Source organism: Mauremys reevesii, linkage group 4 (assembly GCF_016161935.1).
Source record: "Mauremys reevesii isolate NIE-2019 linkage group 4, ASM1616193v1, whole genome shotgun sequence".
NCBI lineage: Eukaryota > Metazoa > Chordata > Testudines > Geoemydidae > Mauremys > Mauremys reevesii.
Window position 1 is genome coordinate 17,954,265 of NC_052626.1, and position 20,301 is coordinate 17,974,565.

A 20,301-nucleotide genomic window follows, 5' to 3' on the forward strand; every position below is an offset into this window, starting at 1 on the left:
AAGAAACTTAAAAATAAGAATCTATCCCCACCTCAGCCCACAAAGTAATTCCTAGAGCAGCAGAATAACAGATAGTCTGCTCTCTGGGGCAAGGCCTGTCTTTTGCATCATGTGAGGACCTGACCTAGTCATTACCACAATACGACTACTAAATAATCATAATGTTCGAGACCTATTAGGTTATACATTCCATTCCCCTGACAATACCAGTCTGCTGTATGTGTACTAGGAATAATTTATTGCGAATGGCTCCATCTCCAAAAACACACTTCCAAACAAAATAACTCTGCAGTAAGCACGCTGACCCAGAAGTTCTAAACAAATGTACCGGTTCCAGTAAACTAGGAGTACGGTCCCCACAGAAGAGCTTTGCCAATACACCTCTATGCAATGCACCGTGCAATGCCTCTGCTTCTTAGGCCCCTCCGAAGACAAACGGTTGGGCCAGTCTGCACAGTGGTTTTGTGATAAAGGTGTTGTAGAAAGAGGTCTATTTTTAGACCCCAACCTCCATCTGCTCCCATGCAACTTTGCAAACACATATGTGATGTGAAAATTCTACAATCTGCCTTAGATTACTGTAAACTCATTTCATCTGGAACCTAAAACAGCTCTGAAGAACGTCTCTAGAAGTGAATAGCTAGTACAATAATCCACTATGCTGCTCCAAATGAGAAGTTAAGTATCATCTAAAGCAGTGGTGTCCAACCTTATTACACAGGAGGGCCACATAAACCTAAACACGACCTTGTGTGGGCCAAACAGATTCTCTGCCTGGGGCTGACAGCCCAAGCCCTGCCACTTTATGAAATGCTCTGATGGGCTATGTATGGATCCCATGGGCCATATGTTAGGCACCCCCAAGCAAGAAAAAGACTTATTACTGAGGACAGCAAAGAAATGCACTCAGAAAGGGTCACGTTTGATGTGTCACACGAACATCAACCAACTGGCCTTAATAAGCTTTCAGTCTGGGTAAGCAGTTAAACCTGCCTCCCTTCACTCTCTCTCCCAGACTCCCAACCACAATCACATCCTCCTCACTTCTATTGGCGCCTACTTAATTTCCCCCTACCTGTGACCCACCAAAAAGAGCCAGACTGGAGTTTAAAAGGATCCCTGCTGCTAGTCTTTGCTGCTGATGGCATGAGTCTGTTAGTCCAGGAGCAGCACAGCGCTGAATCAACACTCAGCCTCACAGAGCAGCTCCTCAGCCGGAAATGCTGCACCAGAGGAATGGTGAGGTCTGATAGCTCTGAAATGGGCTAACACTGGAAGAAATAGCAACCAAGATTTTTAAGAGTAACTACTGATTTGGGGTCTCCATTTTTGAGTGCCCAACTAGAGACACCTGATTTTCAGCAAGTGCCAAGCACCCTCCCTATGAAATCAAGTTCCTTTAAAAGGCCTCCAGTTGGTCACTTAAAAACTCAAGCCCTTTGGAACAATCAGGATTTTTGAACAGTCAGATACAGCCCTACCGAAAATATCAGGACATTTTAAACCTCTGCACGTCTTACTTTCCACTCCCAAACGCAGAAATATAAGAAGACAAACCAAGAAAGCATGATAAAGGGAAACCCCAACAAATGAAACAATACGATGCTGGAGTGTCAAACTCTGGAAAACCCTGTCTAGCCATTTCATTCATTGCAAATCAGTGCCCCCAAAACACCAAGTTTTCCTTTTGAGTAGAGGTTTCTCAAATGCTGTTATAGCTAGACCACATCTTAATAGATTGATTGCTTGTCAACGCCTCCCCTCTGATTGGAAACCCAATCTCTCCTCTCCCATCCGTAATCACAAAAAGTCCCTGCAGCAGCTACAAACACTGTTTGCACCGGAAAACAATATTCGAAAAGCATTTATGACATGTCTTTACACTAGTCAGCAGGTGGGAACCGAGAAGAGAGCCCCACTGCGCAAAAGCCAGCTTTCTGCCGATCACCACTAAATGCTGCAACCAGTGATCTGGGGACCAGTGTACACGCAGGGGCGGCTCTATGATTTTTGCAGCCCCAAGCACAGCAGTCAGGCAGCCTTCGGCGGCGTTTCTGCGGGAGGTCCGCCGGTCCCGTGGATTCGGCAGCGGCTCTGCAGGTGATCTGCCAGTCCCGCGCCTTCGGCGTACCCACCGCCGAATTGCCGCCAAAGCCACAGGACTGGCGGACCTCTCGCAGAAACGCCGCCGAAGGCTACCTGACTGCCACCCTCACAGCGACCAGCAGGCCGCCCCAGGCACGCGCTTGCTGTGCTAGTGCCTGGAGCCACCCCTGTGTACAGGCACCTCTGCTTCAGACAGGGCAAGACAAAGCCGTTTCTCCTCTTTGCAGCCCAGTTCATTTGTAACTAAAAAAAAAAAACCCAACCTCACAATGAAGATCTCTCTGCATCTAAATATTAATGTTTCTACTAGGCCAAAGCCAAGAATTTTGGTCCTGAATTTCCACAAAGTCCTAAGGCGAAGGGCTCCTGGTTAACGTTCTTCTGTTTGTACATCTGTACGTTCAACAATATGTAGCATTCTTTAGCTGAAACATCTGACCATCAAGGCCAAGACTGCAAACAAACTGGATTATTCCACCGAGGGGAAGGCAGGGGGCATCTTTATGGACAAGTAACACAGTAACTTTTTGGGACAGAAGGATGCCATCTCGTTCACACCACCACATCAGCTACAGTTTCTGCACTGAACATTTGTGTTTCTCTTAAGTCCCTGGTTTGGATCTTTACTCTGAAAGCACTAACAATGTAATTAAATGGTAAATTAGCAAAAACCAAAATCACAAGCATCAATGGATGGTATATGCCCTAAAATCTACAGAAAAAACAACCTAACCACTCAGCATGACAGGACAGAATCGTGTTTCTTTTGTGTAGCGTCTGTATGAGCAGCAGCACGGTTACTCCTGAGGGAATTCTGCAGCACTGCACAAGTGCAGAATTAATGTCCCCTGCAGATTTTACTCTTTCCCAGCAGAATAATTGATTCACACGTCCCAAGCGGGTGCGTTTGGTTCGGAAATTGGAACCAGCCAGGGGAGACGTAAATCATCACATAGGGGGGCGCGGCAGGGCGTGTGTGCAAGACTCTGTCCCTCTTGCTTGCTATCACAGTGCGCCTGGAGCCGGAGAGTGGCAGGGCCGGGGAATCCCCAGCCGGTGGCTCTGACCATGCGCCGGGCTCCAGCTGCTAGTCAGGTGTGAACTATCTGTACATATTTCAGTGATACACCAGAGTAGGGCCTAAATTCACTCCTAAGGATGTCCTGCCCTTTAGAATATGCCTTCACAGCAAAGAAAAACCTCTGGCTGGCTGGAGCCCAGGTTCTAAGACCCTGCAGGGTGGGAGGGTCCTAGACTTCTGGTTCTAGTCTGAGCCTGTAATTCTGCACAGCAATGAAACAGCCCCACAGGCTGAACCCATGTCAGCTGGCTCAGGCCCTTGAAGTCTTCTGTGCTTGACATACATGGAAATATTAGTATTGCCCTCTGCTCTGTGCTAACATTAGTATTGCCCTCTGAATATAAATGTGCTAATACGTCGAGTAAGGAATCTATTTGTCAAAACAAATTTCCTGACTCTTTTTTGTTGTCTGGATTGTTACAGACATACTTGCTGATGTGTATTTTGAAATAAATGACCAAAATAATTGAAAATGGCATAATTATATTGTGTTGACAAATAAAATATGCAGAATTTTGCAGAATTTTAAAATATTGTGCACACCATTTTAAAATTTTTGGCACAGAATTTTTAACTTTTTGGCGCAGAATTCCCTCAGGAGTAGCACTGTTAATCTGTTCCAGTCAGTTATCTTACAGCTAATGAAGCCCTGATTCTCAAACTAATCACTGGGCCATTTGAGAAAGCTCACTGTCACTTTCCCAAGTCCATTAAACCTCTGTGGATATGGTAAATTTAGCCTCAAATCAAGTTCTTATGAACTAGGGGATTTATTTAAAAGCAACATTTAGGTCTGCAACAGCTGCTAGACTCCTAACTTCACAGTCAAGGCATCTTCTACATCTTCAAAGGATATTTACCAGATCAGAACATTTTTTATGAAAATATATTTACCTGGAGCATTAGTTCACAGTCATCTCTGCCAACAAATATCATCTCCCGAGGGAGCCGGTGGCGAATGCCAGTGCTGCTCACCAGGAACCACGAAGTCACACTCATTTTGGTGTTTGGCACTTAACCTTTAAACATCCTGAACAAATAAAACAATACATATATAATTTGTTATTAGTTATTGGCCAATAACAGAAGCAAGTTAATTGACAGAATTGAAATTAAGCTGAATGCATTAAGCAAGTTTTGTGGGAGTTTATGAACAGATTAAAATACATGGCTACTGGAATCCAATGGCTACAAAGCCGACAGGTGGTAGAGAGGCAGAAGTATTTATTCACACAACGCACAATCAACCTGTGGAACTCTTTGCCAGAGGATGTTGTCAAGGCCAAGACTATAACAGGGCTCAAAAAAGAACTAGATACATTCATGGAGGATAGGTCCGTCACTGGCTATGAGCCAGGATGAGCAGGGATGGTGTCCCTAGCCTGTGTTTGCCAGAAGCTGGGAATGAACGACAGGGGATGGATCACTTGATCATTACCTGTTTTGCTCATTCCCTCCGGGGCACCTGGCATTGGTCACTGTCAGAAGACAGGATACTGGGCTAGATGAATCATTGGTCTGACCCAGCATGGCCGGTTTTGTTCTTAAGCAGGAAGGCTCTCTAGACCAGGCTCTCTCTGGGCACTGACAACCCACTGCATACTCCAGACTGGCAAGGAGCACAATGCATGCTTCCTCCACCTCCATATTCAAATAGCCAAGCCGGTCCATAACTACTGGCCACACTAACTCTGGGAGTAAGGAGACATAACCTGCCCTCTTATTCTCCTTTGTGGGAGGCACAACACAACTCACGCTGAGGGGAAGGGTAGGTGGGGCAAGGAGTGGGCAGAGCCTTGTATCCCCCCATCTCAATGAACCAGCCAGAGGAGCTCAGCTGGTACATGGTGGGGGATGCAACCTGCTACAGTTCTGTATCAGTAGCTCTTTACTTCCCCACCCCACCTCCACAGCAACTGGGAAGAACCAGGAAACAGACTGTGGCTATCTGAGCTGTATCACAGTTGGCTCTCCAGTCTGCTCCAGGACAGTGCAGCTACATACTTCCCATTATACCAGGCACACTGCTAAATCACAGTGTAACTCTAAAGTATGACTGGTCAGAGATCAGCGATGCTAATGCATAAAGGAGCACTCTAAGAGGAGCATGACTTCTGCAGGCAACTGTTCCAGCAAACCTGTTTGCGGCTTGTGCTCTCCCATTAGGTTTCTGATGTCCCTGGGCAAGGGTGGATAGGGAAGAAAGCCATTTGTTTCGGGGGGAAGAGGAGGGTTTCTCTCTCTCTCTCCACCTTCCCTCCCCGCCCCATCTCCGAAGAAAAAAGGATGTATCACTGCTTAGACTCCCTTTTTTTCTATCCATTTGATTTCCTCACCCTACCCCCCATATTCCTCTTCGCAAAGTTTTGTTTTGTTTCTAGCTATAGGTGAGAGTGTGCGCAATGTCCATCTAACAAAGCAGGATGGATCAACAACACTAATGGCAAGAAGGGGAAAGAGACCACTTAACATAACACATGCCCCATGAGCTCTGCATTACAGACTCTTCTTTCTGAGGATCTCAAAGCATATTTCAAACATGAAGTAAACTTCATAAGCCCTGAGGCAAGTATTACTATCCCGTTTAGTGTGCGTAAACAAAGTCACATGACACTAAGTTCACATGAAAAGATACCCCTTGTTATTGAGCAATTCGGGCTATGCACCTTTACATCCTCTTCTCAGGCGAGTGCCTAACTTGGCTTTTGGTATGATATGGAACTATTAACTCCTGGGACATGGGCCCACAACTGCGATAAGGCTACAAACGCTATCCCGCGTCAGTAAAAATGCCATTGTCCACCCAAGGGACATTGAAATGAGTTCCAAGACAGTGATTGCCTTGGCAGGCTCAGAGAGAGGTTCTGGATGTTGTCTGGCTTGGATTATGAACTCCCTGGGGCCTGGATTCTGACTTCATCTGTATCCCATAGGGCACCAAGCAGTCAGTGCTTAGAACACTACTGAGTATCCCTAACACATACTACTGGGCCGGCTTTATTTTCCTTTTTTAGCATCTGTGAGTACCCCTGAGCTCCTCTGGTTCCGTCCATCCCTTCTCAGGTATTCCTTGTTGGGAACATAAAAGCACCAAGATGTGGACAATCACAGAAAGCCGCCTGGCACCAGTGCCCCAGGAGCTGACAGAAGGGAAAGACTTCTCCTGCAGAAAGGAGGTCACTGTAAAACCACTCCTGTCACCTCTAGCCTATTCAAAACAGCCACACTGACTTGAGTGGGCACAATGCTATTCAAATACACCTGGGCACTCTGCTAGTGCAAGATGCCAGGAGGCCTTGCATTCGTACCAAAAACTATTTGTGAAGGGCAGGGACCCAGACAGAAAGGTCTGCCCTGTTACGCTGCTAGTCCTACGCAAACGCTAGGGGATAAAGAAACTCGGCCCACCTCTTTTGACACTACATTTTGCTTCTAATGCCATGCAGTGAGCCCATGTTGGCATTTGTTGCTAGGAGGAAGGGAATTAACACTCCATAAAGCTGCTATTGGGCCACAAGGCAGAAAGTCAGTGGAGGAATTGAAGCTGCAATCCTTAGCTAGATTCAGTGGAGAGAGGCTGTATCTTTAATCAGCTCTCACCCCTAGCAGCAGACACCACTGAAACTAATGCTTATTATGGACATTTCTAGGAGGAGGGGAGGGTTATTTAGACAAGAAGCAAAAAGAGGCAGAACAAAGCCACTTAATCCCATTGACTACACAAGTGTTTTTGTTTTTAAAAGGAGGGGGGGGTCTACCAAGCCGCACACGGGATCAAACCCACAATGGAAGGGCAGAGATTGAGAACAAAACCCGCTCGGGGATGTTTAAGATGCTGATTGCATGTGTGGTGGGCCACCGATGCCAATAAACTGGCTGGCTTGTATATTCCTCCATGATCCGCCACCATTAGAAAGCTGCTGCCAGCCATCCACACCCAGGGAAAACACCAACCAAACAAGGTGCGACAACAAACCCTCCAGCCGGCGGGACCAAGGAGCCGGGAGGGGGGGATGGAGCCCATTAGTCACGGGGGAGGCAGACCGGGGCTCTTTGTCTAGAGAGGACCGGGCTGGGGAAAGGGGATGGGGGGGGGGAGATCAGGGATAAGATGGGTTAAAGCACATTGTCTATTTCCCTGCCCAAAATCATGTGCTGTGGAGAATGAAACAGAGCAGAGTCGGGGGGAGGAGGGGAGCTCTGACCTCCCCCGCCCCAGCCCAGCCCAGCCCTAGACTGGAGAGCGGCGGACAGCTCCCCCGCCCCCCAAGATCAATCGCCGCCACCAGGACTTGGAAAGGGGCCCGGCCGCCTTCCCCGGGGCCCCCAGCCTGGCAGATCTCTCGGTCCAAGCGCCCGGCGCCTCCTCCCCTGCTCCGCTCTCTGCACTGTAGCCCAGACCCCCACCCCGACTCCGCATTTCACTGCCCCGAGCCCCTGCGTCCCCTGCCCGGGGGCAGCCGGCTCCCCACCGCATCTCGCGGCCCCGCTTCTCCTCCCCACTCCGCCCGCAGGCCCGGGCCGGCTGGTGCCTTGCAATCCAGCCAGGTGCAGCTGTGGCGGAGGCCGCAGGCCAAAGCCATTGAGGATCAGCTGTTTCCTGTCGGCTGCCGATCCATCCTCGCCCCCCCGCCGCCACCGCAGGCTCGCTCCCCGGCCCGGCCTCCCGGTACCTGCTCCAGCCCGCCGCGGCTGCCTGCCCCTGCCCCTCCGCCAGGTGCGGGTGGCGGCAGGTCCCGGCTCAGCGCCCGCCTCTAGCCGGCTCTGCCTGCCCGACTGGCCGCTCCTCTGGCATTGCACATTGTCCGCGGCCGCCGGGCTCCTTCCCTCTCCTGCCAGGGGAAGGCAGCGCCGCCTGCACTTGCACAGCAGGTTCTAGACGTCAGTAGGCGGCTCCTACCCCTTCCACCACCCCCGAGCCCGTCTCTCCTGCAGCCGCCCTCGCCGGAGCAGACAATCCAGGTTAGGTCAGGTGACAAGCTGGTTTAAACATTAAAGGTGCCTGCAGCCTCTGCTCTGCTGTGACCCCAGTCACGGCGAAGTTGGTTGCAGCCGGGCATGCAACGCGCTTGGGTGTGTTCTGCAAGGGGCAGACATGTTCCAACCCAGAGTTAGGATGTGATAATGGGCAGGGCTTTTTCCTCCAACCCCCATAGGATTTAGGAGCCACACTCTGATTATTATTTATAGGGCATCGTAGCTGTGCAGCAGGCTTTGCAGTAAATGCTACAGTATGCAATTTGCCTACATCGTCAAAAGCATGGGTGCAAAAATGGGTGGGCATTTTTGCTTGCAGGCACATTGCCCAATGTGCATAAGAAGTTGGCCAGATGCTCATCTGCAACCCCAGCTTCTAGGAGCACACCCATTCCTTGCAAATGCACAAGTCGGAGCATGCCAGGGTGTGCATCTACCTTCACCCATTTATTAATGAAAATGTTGGCGGAAGGCCTTGCCCTTAACAGCTGGCAGGCTAGTAGCTGGTTGTTGTGCCAAATTTAGTTGATGTTGCAGAAGAGATCTATCTAGCTCTCACTGGTATTTCAAAGGTGTCTCTCATCCTGGTATCTGAACACCCAATGTAATGGCACAGTAGGCAGATCCTAATCTGATTGCTGGATACTTGACTTTTCCATTCATAATTAACATTAATAATAATAGTAACGTACTTCTCTTTTATAGTGTCTTTCATTCAAGGTTCTCAAAGGGCTTTGTAAACATTAATTAAGCTTTGCAACACTTCTGTGATGTAGACTGTATTATCTTCAGTTCGCAAGGCTATAAAATGAATGCAGCAAATTGAGTGTCACAATTAAGAATGGAGTTCTGACACCCAGTGCGCCAATAGATACCAACACAGCTCCTGATCCTCCAGGGTTTCCCAAAGAACTCTGGGATACATCCAGAAGATTTCCAGGACCCAACTCAAGCTAGGGCTACATGCACACGGGAAAGCAATAGGGCTCGGATCCTAGATCCCAACTTAACACGTGCTTGGACCTTCCAGCCCTTGCAGGGTCTTGGGACCTTAGGTCTGAGCCCTAGGTTTACACAATTGGTGTGTGAATCCAAGGGGGGTTAGATGTGAGTCCAGGCTCAAGCCTGGGCTACAATGCTGTGTAGACATACCTCCTTTGGCTTAGTGGAGTAGGCTGAAATTCCATTCCGCATGTATTTTTAAAGCATGCTTATCCTACTTAGAATCCTTAGCTGCTACTCCTTGAAGGAACGTATCTAAGAGTGATCGACAAGGGATTGGAGTAATCTGGAGAGTTTGTGAATGGAATAAGAGACTGTTAAGGGAAGAAGTTCAGGAAAACACATGTCGTTGATAGTGATTTACAAAGGTAACTAGAAAATCACTGATGCTCACTGGTATGGATAGTAGTCAGACAGCTTTTTTCTGTTGAAGGAAAACTGGAGCCACTGAGTATTATTATAATGCGTCCAGTGCTTAATTTGTAATGAAAGAGGTGCCAGGGCTTAAGCAATTTTTTTTTTTACTTTCATAACTGACACGGCAAGCCCAAAGGTGCCAGGGATATGAACTGCCAAGCCCAGAGGTGCCAGGGCTCAGCCCTGGCACAAATTAAGTACTGAACGTGTCCAGCTGTGTGCTGAGGCAGGTAGAGAGAAGGATCTGATTTTTAGAAGTGCTGAGTGCCCACAACTCCAGATGAAGTCAATGAGAGCTGTGGCTCCTGAGTACCTAGCTCAGAAAATCAGGACCAATGTGGTCTACAGGAACCTACCTGGGCATCTTTGTTATGTTTAAGAATTTTAATTAGGGACATAATCAGCTATTTACAGTAGCAGATGATGACACAGGCTACAGAGGACACTCACTTCTACCAATGTTATGTCAATATAACTCCATTGACTACAGTGGAGCTACCCCAATTTACACTGGTCATAATGAATTTGGAATCCATTCTCATGTCTTTATGTCTAGATAATACAGTGATTAGCACTCTGTGAATACTAGTAGGTATCATGCTTACCAGGAGGAAAGGTCATTGATTGGAAGTCCCAGAGTTAGGAGGGAGAAATAAGCTACAGCACAACTGGGAGAGGAGACTGCGTTTCTTCTCTTCCTCTCCCACTCTAAAAGTAGTAGTAGTTAATAATTTGTATTATGATTACCCACTTTAATCAATGTTTGAGTTCTTCTCTGGGAAAAAACCTTGGGGTCCAAATGTAATTCATTGCATTGATTCTCTTCCGAGACCTAATTGACCTAAAATCCAGCTGTGCCTGAGACTGCCGCTCCTGCAGGAGTGATCCTTGGCTAGGATTCTCTTCTTGTCTGCTCCAGCGTTGAGCTCCATGGGACTGACAGGAGCTTTCTCAGTGGCAAGCCCTTGCCTTTGGTATCCTTTCAGATCTTGTGCAAGGCACATCTATTTAGTCTAGCACTTTAGCCAGCAGTAGATTCTCTGTAGGTGGACAAGGTGACGAACTGTCTCCTTTCTGGGGCCATTTTCATTGGCCCTTTAGAGTTGCTTGTGCATTTTTTGGAATATTGGTATAATTTATTATAGGGCCTTTATAAATAAATGTGCACTTTACTACATTATTTGGTTTATGCTTTGGTTGTGTTGTGCAGTTATGGTTGATTTCACTATTGTGTAAGTATTATCACTTCCTGTTAAACTACACTTGAGAAGTTTCTCTATTAGCCTAATCACCCAATAGGACCATAGTGGTACAATTTATTTCTCTACATGAGCCAACCATCTTCTAGGCAAATCTTTGTTTGGAGGTACCTATAAAAAGGTTTTAGTCACTTTCTATATAGGGTTAGTACCTTTGAGACTGATGTTATTTTGTGTGTGGGTGCACACACCCACCAATGAGTAGACTCATAGACTTTAAGGTCAGAAGGGACCATGATGATCATCTAGTCTGACCTCCTGCACAATACAAGCCACAGAATCTCACCCATCCACTCCTGTAACAAACCCCTAACCTATGTCTGAGTTATTGAAGTCCTCAAATTGTGGTCTGAAGACTTCAAGCTGCAGAGAATCCTCCAGCAAGTGACCCATGCCCTATGCTGCAGAGGAAGGCGAAAAACCTCCAGGGCCTCTGCCAATCTGCCCTGGAGGAAAATTCCTTCCCGACCCCAAATATGCCGATCAGCTAAACCCTGAGCATGTGGGCAAGAGTACTGTCAGGGTGGTCAATGCAGTACAAACTATAGAAGACACCTCAGTCCCTGCTCCTTGGACCCTTCCTTCTAACTTAATACAGTTCACGCAGACATGCAGGGCCTAACTATACATTCTGTTACGGTCCCTTTGTGCTGCTCCAATGATGTAGTGCGAGCAAAACGTTAGTAGATACGGACCCTGGAGAATAATTCTAGCCGATTTTTGAATGGTTTAAAAGCTCTGGCACTGCTGCAGTCTTGCTATTTTTAGCTACCAGGACAGCTCCTCAGGGTTATCGCTGGCAGGCACATTTAAGCTAGACTGCCCTAAGACTGCTCTAATTTACACTGGTACAGCTGGCGTCCTGAACACAACGTATAAAGCCATAATGGATTTCAATATAGCTACCTCAGATTCCCCCCTTCAAGGAAATAGTTCTCTGCAACAGTGCTGAGGCCACAGCAACCCAGGCTTCGACCATCAGGTAGATACCTTTTATAAATAAACTAGATAGAAAATGTTACTGTGCACTGCTTAAAATCTGCCACAGTCCACCTCCTAACATGCAGGCTGGAGTGAGCTCTGTGTCCACATGCAGTTTGTAAATTTGCTGAGCACTCTGGGACCTTTGGATGAAAGGCACTATATAAATATTAGCCATTCACCAATCCCCCAGGTTCTTTCAGCCACTTTTGAATAACTTACTTTCAGATGCATTAGTAAAGGCTCCCAAGAGGTCATGGAATCTGAAATGAATTTTAACCCACTCCACACAGCTGCATTCTGCTACCCAGTGGGCACAGTTCTATTGGGGTAGTCACCTGTCTCTCAGAAAACAAGGATTTCTTAATTGCAGGAGGACCACTTCTTCAGAGTCCTGCTGCTGCCGGCGGCTGCTGCATGTGGTCTTGATTAGTGTGTGCCTGGAGCTCTCCCATGTCACCTCAGGCCAGTATTCCCAGACTTCCTGTCAGAGGCAGGAGAAAGAATCGATGGGCGTTTAGAAGATGACATAAAAGGCCTGATCCAGCATCCCTCATATATCCAAAACATTCATTGCCTTCCAGCAGGGCGTGCACAGTTGAGCCCTACACCAAGGTTTTCATAAGGCCTCCCCCAAAATTACAAGTCAGTTGATTTTTTAAAACTTTTTATTAAGGCAAGCTTACAATAAAACATTAAAAATACTTAATCAGACCTTACTTAGTACCTCATTTAGTATCAGGTTAATACTCAAAGAACCTGCTAAAGAGTCTGGCTTGCTAGCTGGGGTGTTCTCCTCCTCCAAGTACTGTAAAAAGGGTGACCAAATTGCCTCTCTGGGGCACTCCTCTTGTGTCCATACTTGATGTAAAGCTTTTCCATTACAAGGACAGTCCATATTTTGCTATACCACAATTCTACAGGAGAAGTCACATTTTTCAAGTGATAAGCAATACAAAGCTTTGCTGTTAACAATAAAAGAAGTTAATTTGTTCTGTTTAAAATGTAGACCCTTTACTCACTGGAGCATTAAGTAAGCAGGTCAGGGAATCTCTGGGAAGCAGCATTTTGTTATAAGATTAATCTCTTTAATAATTTCCTCCCCAGATTGTCTAATTCCTGCAACACAACCACCACATACGCCAGTATGTTCCCCAGAATCCCATCAACAAAGTGCCTCCCTAGTAGCAAAAACCTGATGGCTCTTAACTGGAGTCAAATGCCATCGAGACAGTAATTTATAAAAGTTTTCTTTGTGAGCTATGCAAATTGAAGATGTATATCCCCTTTCCCTTAGAGAGACCCACTCATCTAGATCAATTTCTTTGTCCACATCCCCCTCCCACTTTTTCATGGGGTAGTATTCCTATCAACATCTTTTTCAAACAGAATTGTATGGGGGGGGCTTGTTTTTTGAGGTGTCATACCTGAGATGCCTTAGAGGGGCCTGATGTTCAAAAGATGCTGAGCACCTGCCCTCTGCAAACCAGAGACCTTTAAAGGGGTCTCAATTTGCCCTCCCACCCCCAAATCACTAGCCACTTTTGAAAGCCTGACCTCTGCCCCTTTGAATGGCTAATACAGCTTCTTGGTAGTTGTATTTCAATGATAAATTGTTCTACAGCTTATGAGCCTGGTTCTCCTTTCACTTACTCCAGTTTTACACTGGCGTAACCACATTGCTGGCTCCTGATTTACAGCAGTGGCAGTGAGGAGAATCAGGTCCTCCTTTCATGCTAAGTATTATCTCCAGCCTGGCAGAATATTCCGGCAGTGTTGTGTGCCAACATTTACATTATATCCCAGTCTATTTTACATCTAGCAAGAGGCCCCAATCCTGCAAACACTTAAGGCCCGAGTGATCCCATTGAACTGAAGAGGACTGCTGAGGGCCATAGTTGGTCACTAGCATAAGCGTTTGCAGCATTGGGGCCTAAGGGTGGGATCCACAAAGGTATTTAGGCACCTAAGTCCCAGTTTTGGCTCCCACTGAGCCCTGTAGTTGCCTAAACTCATATAGCGCCTAAGCTTTTCAGAGTAAAACTTCCCTGAGCACCCCTATTTCTGTCTCTGAGCATCCCCCCGCTGTCTCCCTCTAAGCATCCAGGTGCCTATCTCCTGCCTAAGCCCCAGAACAATCCACAAACTGAGGGAAGACAGGCATTCAGCTCCTCGAGTTGGTAGGCATGCTCACAGGCCAACCTCCAGAAGAGGAGCCCACCTTATAGCATTCAGCCCAGAAGTTAGAGCACTGAGCTGGGAGTGGGAGACTTTGGGTCAGTTCCCCCCTCTCTGGCAGAGCAACAGGATATGTTTCAGAGTGGTAGCCATGTTAGTCTGTTTCAACAAAAACAATGAGGAGGCTTGTGGCACCTTAAAGACTAACAAATTTATTTGCACATAAGCTTTTGTGAGCTATGACCCACTTCTTCAGATGCATAGACTGATTGACAAGGCCTGGTAAAACCCTCTGTATCATTTTAGAGGGTTTAATGCGTGATTTCCACAATGTTAATATTTCTAAGCTCCATGATTTAAAAACTGTAGGACTAGACCTTCAGTTGGTCTGTATTGACCTATGAAGCAGCATCAATTTATAGCAACTGAGGCTTTGACCCTATATCTTCTCACTTTGCAATACATTGTATTTTTATAGTGACTTCATATCCCTGTTAGACCAGCCTGACATTTAATGTTAGTACTGCGAAATTCACTAAAATCAAATCTATTTGGCATTAGCAGTTTTTGTGAGGATACACATGCCATTCTTTGGTGGATTCGTTCTCCCAGATATGCCATGAAAGAGTTAGCACAATGATTTTCTTTTTATTATGTAGTCTAAATCATAAAGCTATTTTTAATGTAAGCCTTTCATAACCCCAGTAAAATCAAGAAATATCAATACGAGAGTGTTGACGGTCCACTGTTATAATGTTTCACCTCGGATGTGTGCAGTATAAATCTTTGCTGGAAAAGAATTAAAAAGGTGTGTTTTAATTATTGATGTTGGGCAGCTGTAATTAGTAAACGCAGCAATGAAGATACCAAGCTGTCTGATGAGATTAGGTCAAGGATATATGGTTATATCATGTGGTTTGTTAAATAGGAGCCATCTATTGTAAGCCAGAGCTATTTCAATTCTATGTTTAAAGAAACCATTCTTCATGGAAAGTTGATGGGTTTCATAAGGGAAGCAGCAGGGTTTTGCAGTTTCCTACATGGGAGAATGGAAAGGACAGGCATCAGCATCCCAAGTTGTTGTTCTCTCTACTGTGATGAGTTGACTTTCTGTTTGGTTTGTAAGTTTCTCAAGCTTGAGCTTGTCAGTGCACATAACTGATAAAATTCTCTCACCCAGCCTGGATAAGCAGCTGCTGTGTGATGCAAGGGAGTGAAGGATCACAAATTAATCTCCAGCCTATGGGCAAGGTGGATCTGCGGTTCCCCCTCAGATGCAGGACTTCCTGGGTACTGGATTTGAATTAATGCTGCTCAAATGATCCCTCCACTAGTCCAAGACCAATTCTTCCCTAAATTCAGAGCCAACCAGCACAGATCTTGTTTCGGCAGGTTGTGGTTATAGAGGTCCCAACACCTAGCCACTCGGCCACACCCCATCCTATGCTGGGGTAGCAGCATGGCTAGTATGGATCCATTATCACTTGGTAAATTTCACCCAGCCTTTAGAATTTTGGGGGCAAATCATTTTGCTTTTTAACATTTGTGAGAAAAAAACTTGATAATCAATCCATCTAAATGTACCAATGATTATGATTCAGATATAAATCTCAATTTAAGATGAAGGTAAATTCACATTGTTCTTGTTATTAATACAACAAGACCCCAATCCCTGTTGGGATAGTATTAGGTACGGTGCAAATAAATAACACAGAGAGTCCTTGTCTAAGAGCTCACACTCCAAGATTTAGACAATGTCCGATAGCTGAACAATACAGGGGGGAGGGCCATAATTTTTATGAAAACCTTCACCAAAATTTCATCCTGGATTTTTAATCAACATTCAAAGTTTTGTTAAAATTGTGAAAGTTTTTGCCCAGCTCTTGTTAATAAACAGGGAGGGTGAGGTGAGGTTAAGGTTATTGCAGAGACAGGTGTTTCCATAAATGAATCATAACTGTAGTCTCACTAGTCGCAAGTAGTTGCCAGTCTGACCAGTGCCAGATGGCAATATTTCTGTTAATGGAAATCTCCAAGTCTAAGCACTTTTGCTTGAAACTGTATATTTGATTTTTGTTTATTGCATTCTGTTGCCCTGTAGTGTTGCCTGTAAACTGAAAACCTTCACTGAAATATTTAATAGCTATATAAATGGAATCATAGCTCCATATAAATTGAAGGGTCTCTCGACCGTATCCTCCACAGCAATTAAAACCTGGCAGCGAGAATAAGATAATGTTTGACAGTTTACAAGGAATGATTTACGTTTTTGCTTTCACTGACACCCATTTTCTGCGCTGTGGAAGTTAAAGTCAGATTCCACTATATCATCCTTTGGCATTGCTCTTCCTCTGTTATATAATGGGTTGATGTTGTTGTTCTGTTATAATTACTCAGAGGGAAGGAAGATGGCTATAAATATATATAAAAAGGTCATCAGTGTCAGGACAAGCTAGCCAGCTTATGCTGGGTGGAGGGGACTGGATAACTTTAATGATCACGTTAAGTGTCATCAGTAGCAGGTTTATGCGCTTGCTGTACCTTTGAAAATAAATCATTAGAGAAATGTTTGTGTTCCTTGAGAGGGACTGGAGGGATTAGAAGCATCAAAGGCAAAGGAGGGCAACCAGGAGGAGTCTGATAGAAAAGTGCTCTGAGCACAGGACATGTGCATCTAGTTTACATGCATTATTTTGAAAGCTTCAGGATATCTTGGGTTAATCTTGTTTAATCAGCAGTGGTTGGGTTCCTGTGTGCTACGCGGCAATTCGATCATCTTGTCATACCCTCAACGGAGAGCCCTTGCCTCTCAGCTCATGTGCATCCTGTAAAATACATCTCTGAATTATGCACGCATGCTCAGCACAACCTCCCTTCACTGCACATTTCACCGATCCAGCTCCCTTTAAAGTCAATGGGAAGATTCCCATGGGTGAGAATGCCAGGGGAGAGCAGCTGTAGGTGTTTTTATCGCTGTGTCATCCTAGCTCAGCCCTAAGCAGATCCGGATGAGACATTAAAGCTCCTGTGACCCGTCTGCACTTGCACTGTCCCCTTTGCTAGCCTCAGTGTACATGCACCAGTACTAGACAAAAGCAGCTCAGGGGAGACAAGCTAACGGGGCTACATTCTCAGATGATGAATTGGGACTTTTAGGGGGCATATTGAACAAGAGGCAAAGAGCCTCCCTGTAGCTGGGATGTGATTTGCAGAGGGTGAAGTAAATAAGAGAAAAAAGTCCCTGATTTAATTGTGTAGCGAGCAAAGTCTAATAAGTGTCTCAGCTCTTTGATAAGCTTCATTAAGCCGCATTAAGGTTTTTTATCGTTTTTTTCCCCCCTAAATAAAACTGTGGCTTCTTTCACACTCCACTGCTGCTGACTGGGAGAGGAGGGAATGGTGGAGGCCGCCCTTGTTAATGTCAGGCTCAGTTTTAGGCTGAACTGCCTTACCTGCCTTCTAGCAGGGAATGCTCTTGCGGGGCTGCACAGAGGAAGCACCTATCCGGTACATCCCACTGTAGCCAGAGGTGGTGTGATAAGTTCACTGGCTGGCTCCGCTGCTGGAGAATCTAACAGCTGCCAAAGAGTATGATGTATTAGCCAGCTAGTCACAGGGGTGAATGTTTTCGCTCTCTGCACTGGCAGTCGGAAACAATCCGTACTCACCCACAGGCGTGCTAGGTTTTTCTCGCAACTTCTTATTTCCCTGTAGCGTCCACTGTCCTTGAGTTTCATTGACGTACTGGTTAGTGTATATTCCATGGCAGCCAATCCCGGGCTTAAGAGGGTGCCAGAAATTGTAGGGGAACAGGGGGGAAGAGTACCAGCCAGCCAGTAATGTGCATGGAAGAATAGGAGCTTGAACACTGATTAGAGATGGGCTTGCCCAATGAGCAAATGCTGAGATATGAGAATGGGCTAAATTTGGATGCAGTGACTTTCACATTATCTGTTCCGTTAAGCCTATTGGGCTCTAGCCATTTTAGGTCCTAAGTTCATACGGGGTCCAGATTTCCTTAGTCCTTTTGGCCCAGACACTAGAAATTGGCAGGAGCTCAATATTTATGTACAGATGTGTTCAATCACATTGCATTCTGCCTTTCCATCTCTGCCTTTCAGCGTCTCCTCATGTTCTCAGTAATCTACATTTTCCCCTTTTTTACTGTTATTAAATTCTCAGGATCTGCACTTACAAAACTACCAATATAAGGCGATTATGAAGTACAAAGGGAAGTACATAGCACTACTTTGCAGCATGACATTGATGTAAAACAGTTATTTAAATAACTGGAATGATGGGAAAATAAGTATGAAGGAAAATGCAGAATGAAAGAAGAGATACCCTTTCACTGTAACGCTAAAGACATAACCACATAAGAGAGGCAACATTGTCTAGTGGTTAGGGTCGCTAGATTAGGACTCAGAAGAGACAGTGTTGTATTCCTTGCACTGAGTGAGAGCAAGGCACTTCATCTGTTTCCTCTCCCACTCTTTGTCTGTCTTGTGTGTTTAGATACTAAGTTTGGGGCAGGGACTGTCTCTTGCTGTGTGTGTACAGTGCTCTGGGCCCACTCTCAGTTGGGTCCTCTCGGCATTATTGTCGTGGTAATTCAGTGAAAGCCAGCAGATCAACCTAGACCAATGCTGAGTCACTAGATAACTATTATAGGACACACTGAGTTGTAAATTCACATTAGGGTCTCCTGAATGTAAAGATCTAGAAAAGGTTGTTAGATCAGGTCATATGGTCTATAATTTCTTACCTTGAGGGCTAGATTCAGTTTTTATCAGCAAATATCAGTAAACTTCAATTTCACTGTACACATGCAAACAGACAAAAACAAATTTTCATCATGATAATAGAAATGTACAGACAGGCAAGATAAGAAAAATGCTGCTTGAGAACATATTAGAGTTTGATTTAAGGAAATTGACTTTGTATATTTTGCCATGGGGTGTTGACAATTTGTGTTTTAACAATTATAAAGCTTTAACTTTTTGAATTTCAGTGTCTGTTGTCATTAAATAATTGTCTGCCCACCTAATCATCTGACTCCCCCCATAAATTCCCCTAACTGTGAAAGTTTAAACAAAAAAATACAAAAAATGGTTAAAAATTAACATTGACATTATCTGTCAAAATTAAAAAAAAAATCTGCCAAGCCTATTGATGACTCAACTGGTAGTAGCTGAGCAAAAAGAAATTCAGTAAGTAAAGTATTTTCCTTAAGAGATCACATTTAGAAGCAGAAAAGATACTCTGTTGACATAAACAGAACAGGAAATAGAACAGGGAACAACATCGTTTTATGGCCCTTGTGTTCCAAGCAGTCAGTCTACAGTTCTGCCCCTGAGCAAGGAAAGAGTGAAAGCTCAGATGAGTTTAACCCCATGTGTGCCAAAGATTAAGTAGTGTCTCTGCCCCCTTTCAGTGAGTTTGTCAGACTTTTCGTGTAAATATCCTTCTGAATTACTTGAAGAAAAAGTTATTGTACATGTTAAAAACTCAGTCCTCTTCAAATGGATATTTCATAATGCTCGGTGATTTCGCTAGCGTATTGGCCAATCATTTGCCAGATTGGTTTGTTTTATCTTGAAGGAAAAGTGAAATGACAATTCAGTTTACAAATTGCTTTTTGTCAGCAGATCAGTCTTTGCAAATGGAAAAGAACAAAATGGCGTTAAAAGATGTGGATTTTCCTGTTTTTAAGAAACAGAGTACGGTATATACTCGTTCATTAGCCTGTTCGTTTATAAGCCAGCCCCTCAAGATGGTTAGGTAAAAATAGAAAAAACTGTATAACTCTTTCATAAGCCGACCCTATATTCAGGGGTTGACAAACTTTGGCTCCTGGCCCGTCAGGGTAAGCCGCTAGTGGGCCTGGACGTTTTGTTTACCTGGAGCGTTCACAGGCACGGAGCCTCTCAGCTCCCATTGGCTGGGAACTGCGAACCACAGCCACAGGGAGCCAAGGGGCTCCGTGCCTGCAGACACTCCAGGTAAACAAAACAAATGTATTAGATATTCAATTCAATGATTCCATAGAGTTTAAAATCATCAAATTTTGGTGTAGACCCATTTATAAGCCAACCCCCACTCTTTGATGCATCACTTTTTTACCAAAAATATTCGGCTTATGAACGAGTATATATGGTAAATATTTTCATAACTATTTTTTAAAATGTCCTTTTAATTTCCTCTTTTAAAAAAGCAATGGGAAATAATTGGACTTTATTGCTACTTTTATTTAACATTTCTATTATGGTAGTGCCTACAGGATTCAACCAAGTCAGAGTC

General features: G+C 45.2%; 1 protein-coding gene across 4 annotated transcripts in view; it reads right to left on the reverse strand.

The window, feature by feature from the left end:
- CEP170B (centrosomal protein 170B) overlaps window positions 1–20,301 on the reverse strand; it is a 143,911-nt gene that overhangs the window by 85,225 nt on the left and 38,385 nt on the right. For 2 of the 4 annotated variants that reach the window (XM_039536698.1, XM_039536695.1), the window contains exons 1-2: window positions 7,861–8,240; window positions 4,082–4,217 (exon numbers count right to left, since the gene is read on the reverse strand). In XM_039536698.1, coding sequence (XP_039392632.1) covers window positions 4,082–4,186 — 105 coding nt within the window. In that variant the 5' untranslated portion in view covers window positions 4,187–4,217; window positions 7,861–8,240. Of the gene's footprint in view, window positions 1–4,081; window positions 4,218–7,659; window positions 7,739–7,860; window positions 8,241–20,301 lie in introns of those variants that run through there. The other 2 variants (XM_039536696.1, XM_039536697.1) reach the window with 2 other exon arrangements.